General features: G+C 52.3%; 1 protein-coding gene across 1 annotated transcript in view; it reads left to right on the top strand.

Moving 5' to 3' along the window:
• The first annotated feature begins 80 nt into the window (after positions 1–80).
• LOC139452998 (protein mono-ADP-ribosyltransferase PARP14-like) overlaps positions 81–14,002 on the top strand; it is a 67,529-nt gene continuing 53,607 nt past the window's right edge. The window contains exons 1-4 of the mRNA XM_071234628.1: positions 81–1,113; positions 10,586–10,750; positions 11,723–11,890; positions 12,722–13,081. Of these exons, the coding sequence (XP_071090729.1) occupies positions 81–1,113; positions 10,586–10,750; positions 11,723–11,890; positions 12,722–13,081 (1,726 nt within the window). The remainder of the gene's footprint in view (positions 1,114–10,585; positions 10,751–11,722; positions 11,891–12,721; positions 13,082–14,002) is intronic.

The following is a 14,002-nucleotide window of genomic DNA, read 5'->3' as shown; positions in this document are numbered from 1 at the left end:
TGATTACTTACTGACTGCAGCAAAATCAAACTGTTCTTCCTTTGACTCCCTTTTGACCTTTTTGTGTGCTTGCTCTTCAGATGGATGCCAGAAAGCCACCTGATCCTGCAGCTGGGATGGCTGAACATCTGAAGGATGCCACTGATAGAGCAGACCTACCTTCAGATGGGCATATATCAGGAGTGGATGACATCAAAGCTGATACTGCTTCCACTAATACTCAACAGCCACCACAGACACAGACAGGACCTCAGGGGCCATATCAGCAAGGCTTTACAGGTCATCCTTACTCAGGTCAGCCGGGTCAAGGGCCTGGTCCAGGACCACCTCGGGACAGTGGACAACACCCCAGTGAACAACACCCCAGTGAACAACACCCCAGTGTACAACACCCCAGTGTACAAGGACATGGACAGACGGGTCAACAGGTGCCCTCATATCCTTACTCAGGTCAGCCTGGTCAAGGGCCTGGTCCAGGAGAGCCTCAGGACAGTGGGCAACACCCCAGTGTACAAGGACATGGACAGACGGGTCAACAAGTGCCCTCATATCCTTATCCAGGTCAGCAAGGACAGTGGCCTGGTCAAGGACAGCCTTACTATCCACATCCGCAGGGATCATATCCCCACCCTCAACAAGGAGGGCAGATTCCACACCCCCAAACACATTATGATCCTAGGTTTGGCTATTATGATTACAGATATGGTGGGTATGTTAATCCACATACTCGTGCTTTCTTCCAATGTCCTGCCCCTTATGGTCAGCATCAGTACCCCCATCCTGATGGAAGCCAGCAGCCGCAGCATCCGAACCTCTCCCAGCACGGTGATGAGACCACTGGACAGACAGGCCAACAACCTACACCACCCAGAAAGGATCAGAGGACACAGAATGACCCAACCTCCACTGAAACTTCCCAAGCAGATTCTCCAGCTGGAAGAGATATGTCACCAGGGCCGCACCCCACTGGCTCAAACTCCGTACACCCGCCGGTTTACCCAGGACAGCAAGATGGACACTCCTATGCTGCTTATTCTGGATTTCCTCAGTACCCACCAGAACCACCCCCTCCTTATGATGGACATCAGGGAAATGTGCTGAAACTGGAGCAGGGTAGGTAGTAGGGATGGAACTGGAGCAGGGTCGGTAGTAGGGCTGGAGCAGGGTAGGTAGTAGTTCCTGAACTGGAGCAGGGTAGGTAGTAGTGCTGGAACTGGAGCAAGGTAGATAGTAGGGCTTGAGCAGGGTAGGTAGTAGGGCTGAAACTGGAGCAGGGTAGGTAGTAGGGCTGGAGCAGGGTAGGTAGTAGGGCTGGAACTGGAGCAGGGTAGATAGTAGGGCTGGAGCAGGGTAGGTAGTAGGGCTGGAGCAGGGTAGGTAGTAGGGTTGGAGCAGGGTAGGTAGTAGGGCTGAAACTGGAGCAGGGTAGATAGTAGGGCTGAAACTGGAGCAGGGAAGGTAGTAGGGCTGGAGCAGGGTAGGTAGTAGGGCTGGAGCAGGGTAGGTAGTAGGGCTGGAGCAGGGTAGGTAGTAGGGCTGGAGCAGGGTAGGTAGTAGGGCTGGAGCAGGGTAGGTAGTAGGGCTGGAGCAGGGTAGGTTGTAGGGCTGGAACTGGAGCAGGGTAGGTAGTAGGGCTGAAACTGGAGCAGGGTAGGTAGTAGGGCTGGAGCAGAGTAGGTAGTAGGGCAGGAACTGGAGCAGGGTAGGTAGTAGGGCTGGAACTGGAGCAGGGTAGTAGTAGGGCTGGAGCAGGGTAGGTAGTAGGGCTGGAACTGGAGCAGGGTAGATAGTAGGGCTGGAGCAGGGTAGGTAGTAGGACTGGAACTGGAGCAGGGTAGATAGTAGGGCTGGAGCAGGGTAGGTAGTAGGACTGGAGCAGGGTAGGTAGTAGAGCTGCAACTAAAGCAGGGTAGGTAGTAGGGCTGAAACTGGAGCAGGGTAGGTAGTAGGGCTGGAGCAGGGTAGGTAGTAGGGCAGGAACTGGAGCAGGGTAGGTAGTAGGGCTGGAACTGGAGCAGGGTAGGTAGTAGGGCTGGAGCAGAGTAGGTAGTAGGGCAGGAACTGGAGCAGGGTAGGTAGTAGGGCTGGAACTGGAGCAGGGTAGTAGTAGGGCTGGAGCAGGGTAGGTAGTAGGGCTGGAACTGGAGCAGGGTAGATAGTAGGGCTGGAGCAGGGTAGGTTGTAGGGCTGAAACTGGAGCAGAGTAGTAGTAGGGCTGGAGCAGGGTAGGTTGTAGGGCTGGAACACGAGCAGGGTAGGTAGTAGGGCTGGAGCAGGGTAGGTTGTAGGGCTGGAACACGAGCAGGGTAGTAGTTGGGCTGGAGCAGGGTAGGTAGTAGGGCTGGAACTGGAGCAGAGTAGTAGTAGGGCTGGAGCAGGGTAGGTTGTAGGGCTGAAACTGGAGCAGGGTAGATAGTAGGGCTGGAGCAGGGTAGGTTGTAGGGCTGGAACTGGAGCAGAGTAGTAGTAGGGCTGGAGCAGGGTAGGTTGTAGGGCTGGAACACGAGCAGGGTAGGTAGTAGGGCTGGAACACGAGCAGGGTAGATAGTAGGGCTGGAGCTGGATCAGGGTAGATAGTAGGGCTGGAACTGGAGCAGAGTAGTAGTAGGGCAGGAGCAGGGTAGGTAGTAGGGCTGGAGCTGGAGCAGGGTAGGTAGTAGGGCTGGAACACGAGCAGGGTAGGTTGTAGGGCTGGAACACGAGCAGGGTAGATAGTAGGGCTGGAGCTGGATCAGGGTAGATAGTAGGGCTGGAACTGGAGCAGGGTAGGTAGTAGGGCTGGAACACGAGCAGGGTAGGTTGTAGGGCTGGAACACGAGCAGGGTAGGTAGTAGGGCTGGAGCTGGATCAGGGTAGGTAGTAGGGCTGGAACTGGAGCAGGGTAGGTTGTAGGGCTGGAACACGAGCAGGGTAGGTTGTAGGGCTGGAACTGGAGCAGGGTAGTAGTAGGGCAGGAGCAGGGTAGGTAGTAGGGCTGGAGCAGGGAAGGTAGTAGGGCTGGAACTGTAGCAGGGTAGGTAGTTGGGCTGGAGCAGGGTAGGTAGTAGGGCTGGAGCAGGGTAGGTAGTAGGGCTGGAGCAGGGAAGGTAGTAGGGCTGAAACTGGAGCAGGGTAGGTAGTTGGGCTGGAGCAGGGTAGGTAGTAGGGTTGGAGCAGGGTAGGTAGTAGGGCTGAAACTGGAGCAGGGTAGGTAGTAGGGCTGGAGCAGGGTAGGTAGTAGGGCTGGAGCAGGGTAGGTAGTAGGGCTGGAGCAGGGAAGGTAGTAGGGCTGGAGCAGGGTAGGTAGTAGGGCTGAAACTGGAGCAGAGTAGTAGTAGGGCTGGAACTGGAGCAGGGTAGGTAGTAGGGCTGGAACTGGAGCAGGGTAGGTAGTTGGGCTGGAGCAGGGTAGGTAGTAGGGTTGGAGCAGGGTAGGTAGTAGGGCTGAAACTGGAGCAGGGTAGGTAGTAGGGCTGGAGCAGGGTAGGTAGTAGGGCTGGAACTGGAGCAGGGTAGGTAGTAGGGCTGGAACTGGAGCAGGGTAGGTAGTAGGGCTGGAACTGGAGCAGGGTAGGTAGTAGGGCTGAAACTGGAGCAGGGTAGATAGTAGGGCTGGAGCAGGGTAGGTAGTAGGGTTGGAGCAGGGTAGGTAGTAGGGCTGAAACTGGAGCAGGGTAGGTAGTTGGGCTGGAACTGGAGCAGGGTAGGTAGTAGGGCTGAAACTGGAGCAGGGTAGATAGTAGGGCTGGAGCAGGGTAGGTAGTAGGGCTGGAGCAGGGTAGGTAGTAGGGCTGAAACTGGAGCAGGGTAGGTAGTAGGGCTGGAGCAGGGTAGGTAGTAGGGCTGGAACTGGAGCAGGGTAGGTAGTAGGGCTGGAACTGGAGCAGGGTAGGTAGTAGGGCTGAAACTGGAGCAGGGTAGATAGTAGGGCTGGAGCAGGGTAGGTAGTAGGGCTGGAGCAGGGTAGGTAGTAGGGCTGAAACTGGAGCAGGGTAGGTAGTAGGGCTGAAACTGGAGCAGGGTAGGTAGTAGGGCTGGAGCAGGGTAGGTAGTAGGGCTGGAACTGGAGCAGGGTAGGTAGTAGGGCTGGAACTGGAGCAGGGTAGGTAGTAGGGCTGAAACTGGAGCAGGGTAGATAGTAGGGCTGGAGCAGGGTAGGTAGTAGGGCTGGAGCAGGGTAGGTAGTAGGGCTGAAACTGGAGCAGGGTAGATAGTAGGGCTGGAGCAGGGTAGGTAGTAGGGTTGGAGCAGGGTAGGTAGTAGGGCTGAAACTGGAGCAGGGTAGGTAGTAGGGCTGGAGCAGGGTAGGTAGTAGGGCTGGAGCAGGGTAGGTAGTAGGGCTGGAGCAGGGAAGGTAGTAGGGCTGAAACTGGAGCAGGGTAGGTAGTTGGGCTGGAGCAGGGTAGGTAGTAGGGTTGGAGCAGGGTAGGTAGTAGAGCTGGAGCAGGGTAGGTAGTAGGGCTGGAGCAGGGTAGGTAGTAGGGTTGGAGCAGGGTAGGTAGTTGGGCTGGAGCAGGGTAGGTAGTAGGGCTGGAGCAGGGTAGGTAGTAGGGCTGGAGCAGGGTAGGTAGTAGGGCTGGAGCAGGGAAGGTAGTAGGGCTGGAGCAGGGTAGGTAGTAGGGCTGAAACTGGAGCAGGGTAGGTAGTAGGGCTGGAACTGGAGCAGGGTAGGTAGTTGGGCTGGAGCAGGGTAGGTAGTAGGGCTGGAACTGGAGCAGGGTAGTAGTAGGGCTGGAGCAGGGTAGGTTGTAGGGCTGGAGCAGGGTAGGTAGTAAGGCTGGAGCAGGGTAGTAGTTGGGCTGGAGCAGGGTAGGTAGTAGGGCTGAAACTGGAGCAGGGTAGGTAGTAGGGTTGGAGCAGGGTAGGTAGTAGGGTTGGAGCTGGAGCAGGGTAGGTAGTTGGGCTGGAGCAGGGTAGGTAGTAGGGCTGGAACTGGAGCAGGGTAGGTAGTAGGGCTGGAACTGGAGCAGGGTAGGTAGTTGGGCTGGAGCAGGGTAGGTAGTAAGGCTGGAGCAGGGTAGGTTGTAGGGCTGGAGCAGGGTAGGTAGTAGGGCTGAAACTGGAGCAGGGTAGATAGTAGGGCTGGAGCAGGGTAGGTAGTAGGACTGGAACTGGAGCAGGGTAGATAGTAGGGCTGGAGCAGGGTAGGTAGTAGGACTGGAGCAGGGTAGGTAGTAGAGCTGCAACTAAAGCAGGGTAGGTAGTAGGGCTGAAACTGGAGCAGGGTAGGTAGTAGGGCTGGAGCAGGGTAGGTAGTAGGGCAGGAACTGGAGCAGGGTAGGTAGTAGGGCTGGAACTGGAGCAGGGTAGGTAGTAGGGCTGGAGCAGAGTAGGTAGTAGGGCAGGAACTGGAGCAGGGTAGGTAGTAGGGCTGGAACTGGAGCAGGGTAGTAGTAGGGCTGGAGCAGGGTAGGTAGTAGGGCTGGAACTGGAGCAGGGTAGATAGTAGGGCTGGAGCAGGGTAGGTTGTAGGGCTGAAACTGGAGCAGAGTAGTAGTAGGGCTGGAGCAGGGTAGGTTGTAGGGCTGGAACACGAGCAGGGTAGGTAGTAGGGCTGGAGCAGGGTAGGTTGTAGGGCTGGAACACGAGCAGGGTAGTAGTTGGGCTGGAGCAGGGTAGGTAGTAGGGCTGGAACTGGAGCAGAGTAGTAGTAGGGCTGGAGCAGGGTAGGTTGTAGGGCTGAAACTGGAGCAGGGTAGATAGTAGGGCTGGAGCAGGGTAGGTTGTAGGGCTGGAACTGGAGCAGAGTAGTAGTAGGGCTGGAGCAGGGTAGGTTGTAGGGCTGGAACACGAGCAGGGTAGGTAGTAGGGCTGGAACACGAGCAGGGTAGATAGTAGGGCTGGAGCTGGATCAGGGTAGATAGTAGGGCTGGAACTGGAGCAGAGTAGTAGTAGGGCAGGAGCAGGGTAGGTAGTAGGGCTGGAGCTGGAGCAGGGTAGGTAGTAGGGCTGGAACACGAGCAGGGTAGGTTGTAGGGCTGGAACACGAGCAGGGTAGATAGTAGGGCTGGAGCTGGATCAGGGTAGATAGTAGGGCTGGAACTGGAGCAGGGTAGGTAGTAGGGCTGGAACACGAGCAGGGTAGGTTGTAGGGCTGGAACACGAGCAGGGTAGGTAGTAGGGCTGGAGCTGGATCAGGGTAGGTAGTAGGGCTGGAACTGGAGCAGGGTAGGTTGTAGGGCTGGAACACGAGCAGGGTAGGTTGTAGGGCTGGAACTGGAGCAGGGTAGTAGTAGGGCAGGAGCAGGGTAGGTAGTAGGGCTGGAGCAGGGAAGGTAGTAGGGCTGGAACTGTAGCAGGGTAGGTAGTTGGGCTGGAGCAGGGTAGGTAGTAGGGCTGGAGCAGGGTAGGTAGTAGGGCTGGAGCAGGGAAGGTAGTAGGGCTGAAACTGGAGCAGGGTAGGTAGTTGGGCTGGAGCAGGGTAGGTAGTAGGGTTGGAGCAGGGTAGGTAGTAGGGCTGAAACTGGAGCAGGGTAGGTAGTAGGGCTGGAGCAGGGTAGGTAGTAGGGCTGGAGCAGGGTAGGTAGTAGGGCTGGAGCAGGGAAGGTAGTAGGGCTGGAGCAGGGTAGGTAGTAGGGCTGAAACTGGAGCAGAGTAGTAGTAGGGCTGGAACTGGAGCAGGGTAGGTAGTAGGGCTGGAACTGGAGCAGGGTAGGTAGTTGGGCTGGAGCAGGGTAGGTAGTAGGGTTGGAGCAGGGTAGGTAGTAGGGCTGAAACTGGAGCAGGGTAGGTAGTAGGGCTGGAGCAGGGTAGGTAGTAGGGCTGGAACTGGAGCAGGGTAGGTAGTAGGGCTGGAACTGGAGCAGGGTAGGTAGTAGGGCTGGAACTGGAGCAGGGTAGGTAGTAGGGCTGAAACTGGAGCAGGGTAGATAGTAGGGCTGGAGCAGGGTAGGTAGTAGGGTTGGAGCAGGGTAGGTAGTAGGGCTGAAACTGGAGCAGGGTAGGTAGTTGGGCTGGAACTGGAGCAGGGTAGGTAGTAGGGCTGAAACTGGAGCAGGGTAGATAGTAGGGCTGGAGCAGGGTAGGTAGTAGGGCTGGAGCAGGGTAGGTAGTAGGGCTGAAACTGGAGCAGGGTAGGTAGTAGGGCTGGAGCAGGGTAGGTAGTAGGGCTGGAACTGGAGCAGGGTAGGTAGTAGGGCTGGAACTGGAGCAGGGTAGGTAGTAGGGCTGAAACTGGAGCAGGGTAGATAGTAGGGCTGGAGCAGGGTAGGTAGTAGGGCTGGAGCAGGGTAGGTAGTAGGGCTGAAACTGGAGCAGGGTAGGTAGTAGGGCTGAAACTGGAGCAGGGTAGGTAGTAGGGCTGGAGCAGGGTAGGTAGTAGGGCTGGAACTGGAGCAGGGTAGGTAGTAGGGCTGGAACTGGAGCAGGGTAGGTAGTAGGGCTGAAACTGGAGCAGGGTAGATAGTAGGGCTGGAGCAGGGTAGGTAGTAGGGCTGGAGCAGGGTAGGTAGTAGGGCTGAAACTGGAGCAGGGTAGATAGTAGGGCTGGAGCAGGGTAGGTAGTAGGGTTGGAGCAGGGTAGGTAGTAGGGCTGAAACTGGAGCAGGGTAGGTAGTAGGGCTGGAGCAGGGTAGGTAGTAGGGCTGGAGCAGGGTAGGTAGTAGGGCTGGAGCAGGGAAGGTAGTAGGGCTGAAACTGGAGCAGGGTAGGTAGTTGGGCTGGAGCAGGGTAGGTAGTAGGGTTGGAGCAGGGTAGGTAGTAGAGCTGGAGCAGGGTAGGTAGTAGGGCTGGAGCAGGGTAGGTAGTAGGGTTGGAGCAGGGTAGGTAGTTGGGCTGGAGCAGGGTAGGTAGTAGGGCTGGAGCAGGGTAGGTAGTAGGGCTGGAGCAGGGTAGGTAGTAGGGCTGGAGCAGGGAAGGTAGTAGGGCTGGAGCAGGGTAGGTAGTAGGGCTGAAACTGGAGCAGGGTAGGTAGTAGGGCTGGAACTGGAGCAGGGTAGGTAGTTGGGCTGGAGCAGGGTAGGTAGTAGGGCTGGAACTGGAGCAGGGTAGTAGTAGGGCTGGAGCAGGGTAGGTAGTAGGGCTGGAACTGGAGGAGAGTAGGTAGTAGGGCTGGAGCAGGGTAGGTTGTAGGGCTGGAGCAGGGTAGGTAGTAAGGCTGGAGCAGGGTAGTAGTTGGGCTGGAGCAGGGTAGGTAGTAGGGCTGAAACTGGAGCAGGGTAGGTAGTAGGGTTGGAGCAGGGTAGGTAGTAGGGTTGGAGCTGGAGCAGGGTAGGTAGTTGGGCTGGAGCAGGGTAGGTAGTAGGGCTGGAACTGGAGCAGGGTAGGTAGTAGGGCTGGAACTGGAGCAGGGTAGGTAGTTGGGCTGGAGCAGGGTAGGTAGTAAGGCTGGAGCAGGGTAGGTTGTAGGGCTGGAGCAGGGTAGGTAGTAGGGCTGGAACTGGAGGAGAGTAGGTAGTAGGGCTGGAGCAGGGTAGGTTGTAGGGCTGGAGCAGGGTAGGTAGTAAGGCTGGAGCAGGGTAGTAGTTGGGCTGGAGCAGGGTAGGTAGTAGGGCTGAAACTGGAGCAGGGTAGGTAGTAGGGCTGGAGCAGGGTAGGTTGTAGGGCTGGAGCAGGGTAGGTAGTAAGGCTGGAGCAGGGTAGGTAGTAGTGCTGGAACTGGAGCAGGGTAGATAGTAGGGCTGGAGCAGGGTAGGTAGTAGGACTGGAGCAGGGTAGGTAGTAGAGCTGCAACTAAAGCAGGGTAGGTAGTAGGGCTGAAACTGGAGCAGGGTAGGTAGTAGGGCTGAAACTGGAGCAGGGTAGGTTGTAGGGCTGGAGCAGGGTAGGTAGTAGGACTGGAGCAGGGTAGGTAGTAGAGCTGCAACTAAAGCAGGGTAGGTAGTAGGGCTGAAACTGGAGCAGGGTAGGTAGTAGGGCTGGAGCAGGGTAGGTAGTAGGACTGGAGCAGGGTAGGTAGTAGAGCTGCAACTAAAGCAGGGTAGGTAGTAGGGCTGAAACTGGAGCAGGGAAGGTAGTAGGGCTGAAACTGGAGCAGGGTAGGTAGTAGGGCTGGAGCAGGGTAGGTAGTAGGGTTGGAGCAGGGTAGGTAGTAGTGCTGGAACTGGAGCAGGGTAGATAGTAGGGCTGGAGCAGGGTAGGTAGTAGGACTGGAGCAGGGTAGGTAGTAGAGCTGCAACTAAAGCAGGGTAGGTAGTAGGGCTGAAACTGGAGCAGGGTAGGTAGTAGGGCTGGAGCAGGGTAGGTTGTAGGGCTGGAACTGGAGCAGGGTAGGTAGTAGGTCTGGAACTGGAGCAGGGTAGATAGTAGGGCTGAAACTGGAGCAGGGTAGGTAGTAGGGCTGGAGCAGGGTAGGTTGTAGGGCTGGAACTGGAGCAGGGTAGGTAGTAGGTCTGGAACTGGAGCAGGGTAGATAGTAGGGCTGAAACTGGAGCAGGGTAGGTAGTTGGGCTGGAGCAGGGTAGGTAGTAGGGCTGAAACTGGAGCAGGGTAGGTAGTAGGGCTGGAGCAGGGTAGGTAGTAGGGCTGGAGCAGGGTAGGTAGTAGGGCTGGAACTGGAGCAGGGTAGGTAGTAGGGCTGAAACTGGAGCAGGGTAGATAGTAGGGCTGGAACTGGAGCAGGGTAGGTAGTAGGTCTGGAACTGGAGCAGGGTAGGTAGTAGGGCTGGAACTGGAGCAGGGTAGATAGTAGGGCTGGAACTGGAGCAGGGTAGGTTGTAGGGCTGGAACTGGAGCAGGGTAGATAGTAGGGCTGGAACTGGAGCAGGGTAGATAGTAGGGCTGGAACTGGAGCAGGGTAGATAGTAGGGCTGGAACTGGAGCAGGGTAGATAGTAGGGCTGGAACTGGAGCAGGGTAAGTTGTAGGTCTGGAACTGGAGCAGGGTAGATAGTAGGGCTGGAACTGGAGCAGGGTAGGTTGTAGGGCTGGAACTGGAGCAGGGTAGGTAGTAGGGCTGGGGCAGGGTAGGTTGTAGGTGATTATGTTGTTTAATGGGAAAATTTATCTAGAACTCTATGGTTACACTATAAGAGACAAATGTTCACATTTCTTTTTGATGATGCACACATTCCATCTGACTTCATATGTTTGCAAAAATATAAAACTTCAGTCTACTTCAGTGTATACATGACAAGATCGTTTTTTACCTGTATCTAAATACTTTTTGACAGGAGTACGGTCAAACGTTTCCCAGTTGGACATATTGTACCTATCTCTTGAGACCTACAGCGGGTACCAGGGTAGGGTTGGGTAATAGTGGGGTGGGTACCCAGGTAGTAAATTTGGACTCAGCCCAGCCCTAGTAGGTAGCTCACTTGTTGTTTGCAGTTTGTCCACCAAAATGTCGGTGGCTGTCTGTATAGTTCAAGAGATTCACAATGAATGTTCATATGGGTGACTTACATATCGGTTTCTGGTTGCTGAACATTTGTGTGCGATATGGACAGATTAAAATTGAAAATCATTTTTCAATTTGCAAAAATATCCATCCCTTAATTTAAGTCTTTAAAACATACTGATTCTTTCAAAAGACTTTTATATTATGTTCACAGAAAATATAACATTGCAACATAGAAACCACATTTGTGATAATCATATTGCACAAGGTTATTTCAGGGTTGTATGCTTAATGATAGATGTGTGAGGCATCTCTATTCACTGTATTTCAGATCAGTATGACATGGAAAAGAAGATTGCCATCAAAGATGCAGTGTCTGCCGCCGTACCTGACAGGACTGGAACAGACGATGGAGGGGTCACGAACCCTGCGGAAACAGGCGATAAAGCAAGGAACCCTGATCGGGATAGGTCAACTGAAGGTGCTGATACAACAGGTAGATATCTTCCAGGGTAGATTATTGAAGGTTTGCACTCTGTATTCAATATGACTGAGAATAACGCACCTATAAGTAGTGCTGGTCCTATTGGCATGGTAGGTTTAACTGATATTTCTCTTCTGACATGTCTGATGAGACATAAAGTTTCAGTTAGTTATTGAAGTGTCATAATTATAGGGGCTAAACTTCATCCTTCATTATATGATCTCTAATCAATTATTATAACTAACTAAGACTCATTCCATACTGTTCCGCAATGTGAATTCCATTATAATAACACAATGGAGGCTGCTTGGTGTGTTTGATCAAATTTGACTTCCAGTTACCATGATTGGCATAATTGTTTTTTTATGTTTTTTTTGTGTTTTTTTTTATGACAAATGTTGAAGACTTCCTACCTTATGAACCTCCTATATGACCCTTGGAATGTTTTGGTAAAAAGAAAATGGGAAATGCTATAACTTGAGAATTTATGATTAGAATTTGAAGATTTAAGATGCATGATCACTTGTGAGTGACCTCAGTATGATCCCTCGTGATCCCGCTACAACAAATTTATATTGCCGACATGTTTAAATATGACATTATAAAATAATTCAAATAAATTCCCAATTTATAAAAAAACAGCTGCTTGATTAAGCTTAGGTTAGTTTGTGCTATGTCACGTGAAATCCATTGGCTCAGAAAAAGTGTGCAGCTTTTTACTTTGAAGCGGGTGTAAAGGTTTTATTCTGTCTCTCAGAAATACAGGTGCAGCCTGTAGTGCTCGCGGTGAGGTATTAAAAGATTTATTCCCCCGCTGAGAAATTTATGACCCTCCAAGGCGGGTTACACAGTATTTTTTATCATGATCATGTGGACCAATCAGATCTCATCATTCTGATGTGGAGGTTTGATAAAGATATTTGTAAGGTTGTGAGGCTATTCTAAACCATATTGTTCTACACAAGTGCCTTTGTATATTTCCAGAAATCACTCCATGTTACAAAATTGAAGTGAAAGGACTACCTGCCTCCCTCAGCAATGACAGCATCAGTCTGTACTTCGAGAACCGCCGCAGATCGGGAGGGGGCCCTGTTGTCAATGTGATTAACAGAGAAGATGGAACAGCCGTGGTGGAGTTTGCACATCCAGAGGGTAGGGTATACTCTATAGATAGCACAAGGGACTGGAATGTACCCTATGTAGGCCTTGGTTTCAGCGGGGCGGGAACATGATAGATTAATAAACCTAAGTCTTGTCTTGTTTCATGCCAGTTGATATAAATATACTGAACAAAAAAGTTATGGATCATGTATATTTGTTTTTTAATTGTTCTTAGTTTTCACTACAAAAAAGTATTCGGCATCCCTAACTTTTTTTGTTCAGTACAATTATTTGAATCTTGACTTGTATATCCTGAAGATGAAGAAGGCTTGACCAAAAGAGAATGCACATGCATTAGTGTCCTTGATACAGACATCACAGATAATCAATGTTTTAGAATGTAGAATGATACCTGTTCAATATTTCCTAACTTTATGTATACAGGACCTGTGAAGATCCGGAGTAGAATAGATCTTCAGCAACCCATGCTTGCCGTAAAAAGCAACTTGTCGTAAGAGGCGACTAACGGGTTCGGCTGGTCAGGCACGCCGACTTCGTTGTGGCATGTCATCGTATCCCAATTGCATGGATCGATGCTCATGATATTAATCACTGGATTAATCATTGGTCCAGACTCGATTATTTAGAGACCGCCGTCATATAGCTGGAATGTTGCTGAGTGCGGCGTTAAACAACAGGCAATCAATACCCCTGTATTCTGGATTGTGGCTTTGGTGGGCAGTGAACAGAAAAAGGACAAATTAGATTATTTAAGAGCTTTTTTCACATATTTCTGCTAGCCATCAACCAAGAAAATGACGATACAGTCCAAAATTGTTAATGCAAATTAGTAATTGTTTAATATTGGTGCACCATTGCTAGCTGTGGAGGGAGTGTTGAAGAAGGTGACACACACAATATCGGACACACGTATTGAAGTGAGTCGATACCCACCAGAGATGCTACGGTCTGAGGTCTCCACAACATGTGATGAAGCTCTCGGGGCAATACCAGACACAGTTGTCACGCTGTACAAACCAAAGCCAACAACGCCACCCCCTGGAGAAGAAGAAGTTCCTGTTGTCTCACCAGACACGATTATAGTGACAGGCTGTGGAGGAATCTCTGATGAATTCCTGGAGATGTACTTTGAGAGCAGGAAGAAGAGTGGAGGAGGAGATGTGAAATCCATGGAGAGAAGAGAGGAGGATGTGGTCCTTGTTACATTTGAAGACCCTGAAGGTAAGTTCTTGGCCTGAGGATCTGGAGCAGCCAAGACATTTGTTATCTAATTAACAGATGTTTTTACTTCTGGATAAGATCAAAACTGAAATTAACTCCTTGTAATGAAACACACCCATAATAACCCAAAATACATAGAACACATTGGAAATCAACACCAGTCATCATGCTTGATTGAGGTCAGCCAGACCAAGGTTGGAAGTAAAGTCTACCTCCACACACATGGTTGACAGTCTGGAGTGTGGAGTGGGGCTATATGAGTAAAGCCTGCCTCCACACACGTGGTTGACAGTCTGGAGTATGGAGTGGGGCTATATTAGTAAAGCCTGTCTCCTCACACATGGTTGATAGTCTGGAGTGTGGAGTGGGGCTATATTAGTAAAGCCTGCCTCCACACACTTGGTTGACAGTCTGGAGCGTGGAGTGGGGCTATATTAGTAAATCCTACCTAAAACACACGTGGTTGACAGTCTGGAGTGTGGAGTCAGTCTATATTAGTAAAGCCTGCCTCCACACACGTGGTTGACAGTCTGGAGTGTGGAGTGGGGCTATATTAGTAAAGCCTACCTCCACACACGTGGTTGACAGTCTGGAGTGTGGAGTGAGGAGTGAGGCTATATTAGTAAAGCCTGCCTCCACACATGTGGTTGACAGTCTGGAGTGTGGAGTGAGGCTATATTAGTAAAGCCTGCCTCCACACACGTGGTTGACAGTCTGGAGTGTGGAGTGAGGAGTGAGACTATATTAGTAAAGCCTGCCTCCACACACGTGGTTGACAGTCTGGAGTGTGGAGTGAGGCTATATTAGTAAAGCCTGCCTCCACACTCGTGGTTGACAGTCTGGAGTGTGGAGTGGGGCTATATTAGTAAAGCCTACCTCCACACACGTGGTTGACAGTCTGGAGTGTGGAGTGAGGCTATA

Source organism: Haliotis cracherodii, unplaced genomic scaffold (assembly GCF_022045235.1).
Source record: "Haliotis cracherodii isolate W230 unplaced genomic scaffold, xgHalCrac1.p SCAF_9, whole genome shotgun sequence".
NCBI classification, from domain to species: Eukaryota; Metazoa; Mollusca; class Gastropoda; order Lepetellida; family Haliotidae; genus Haliotis; species Haliotis cracherodii.
Note: the sequence above shows the minus strand (reverse complement) of the source record. Positions and strands in the feature narration are given on the sequence as shown.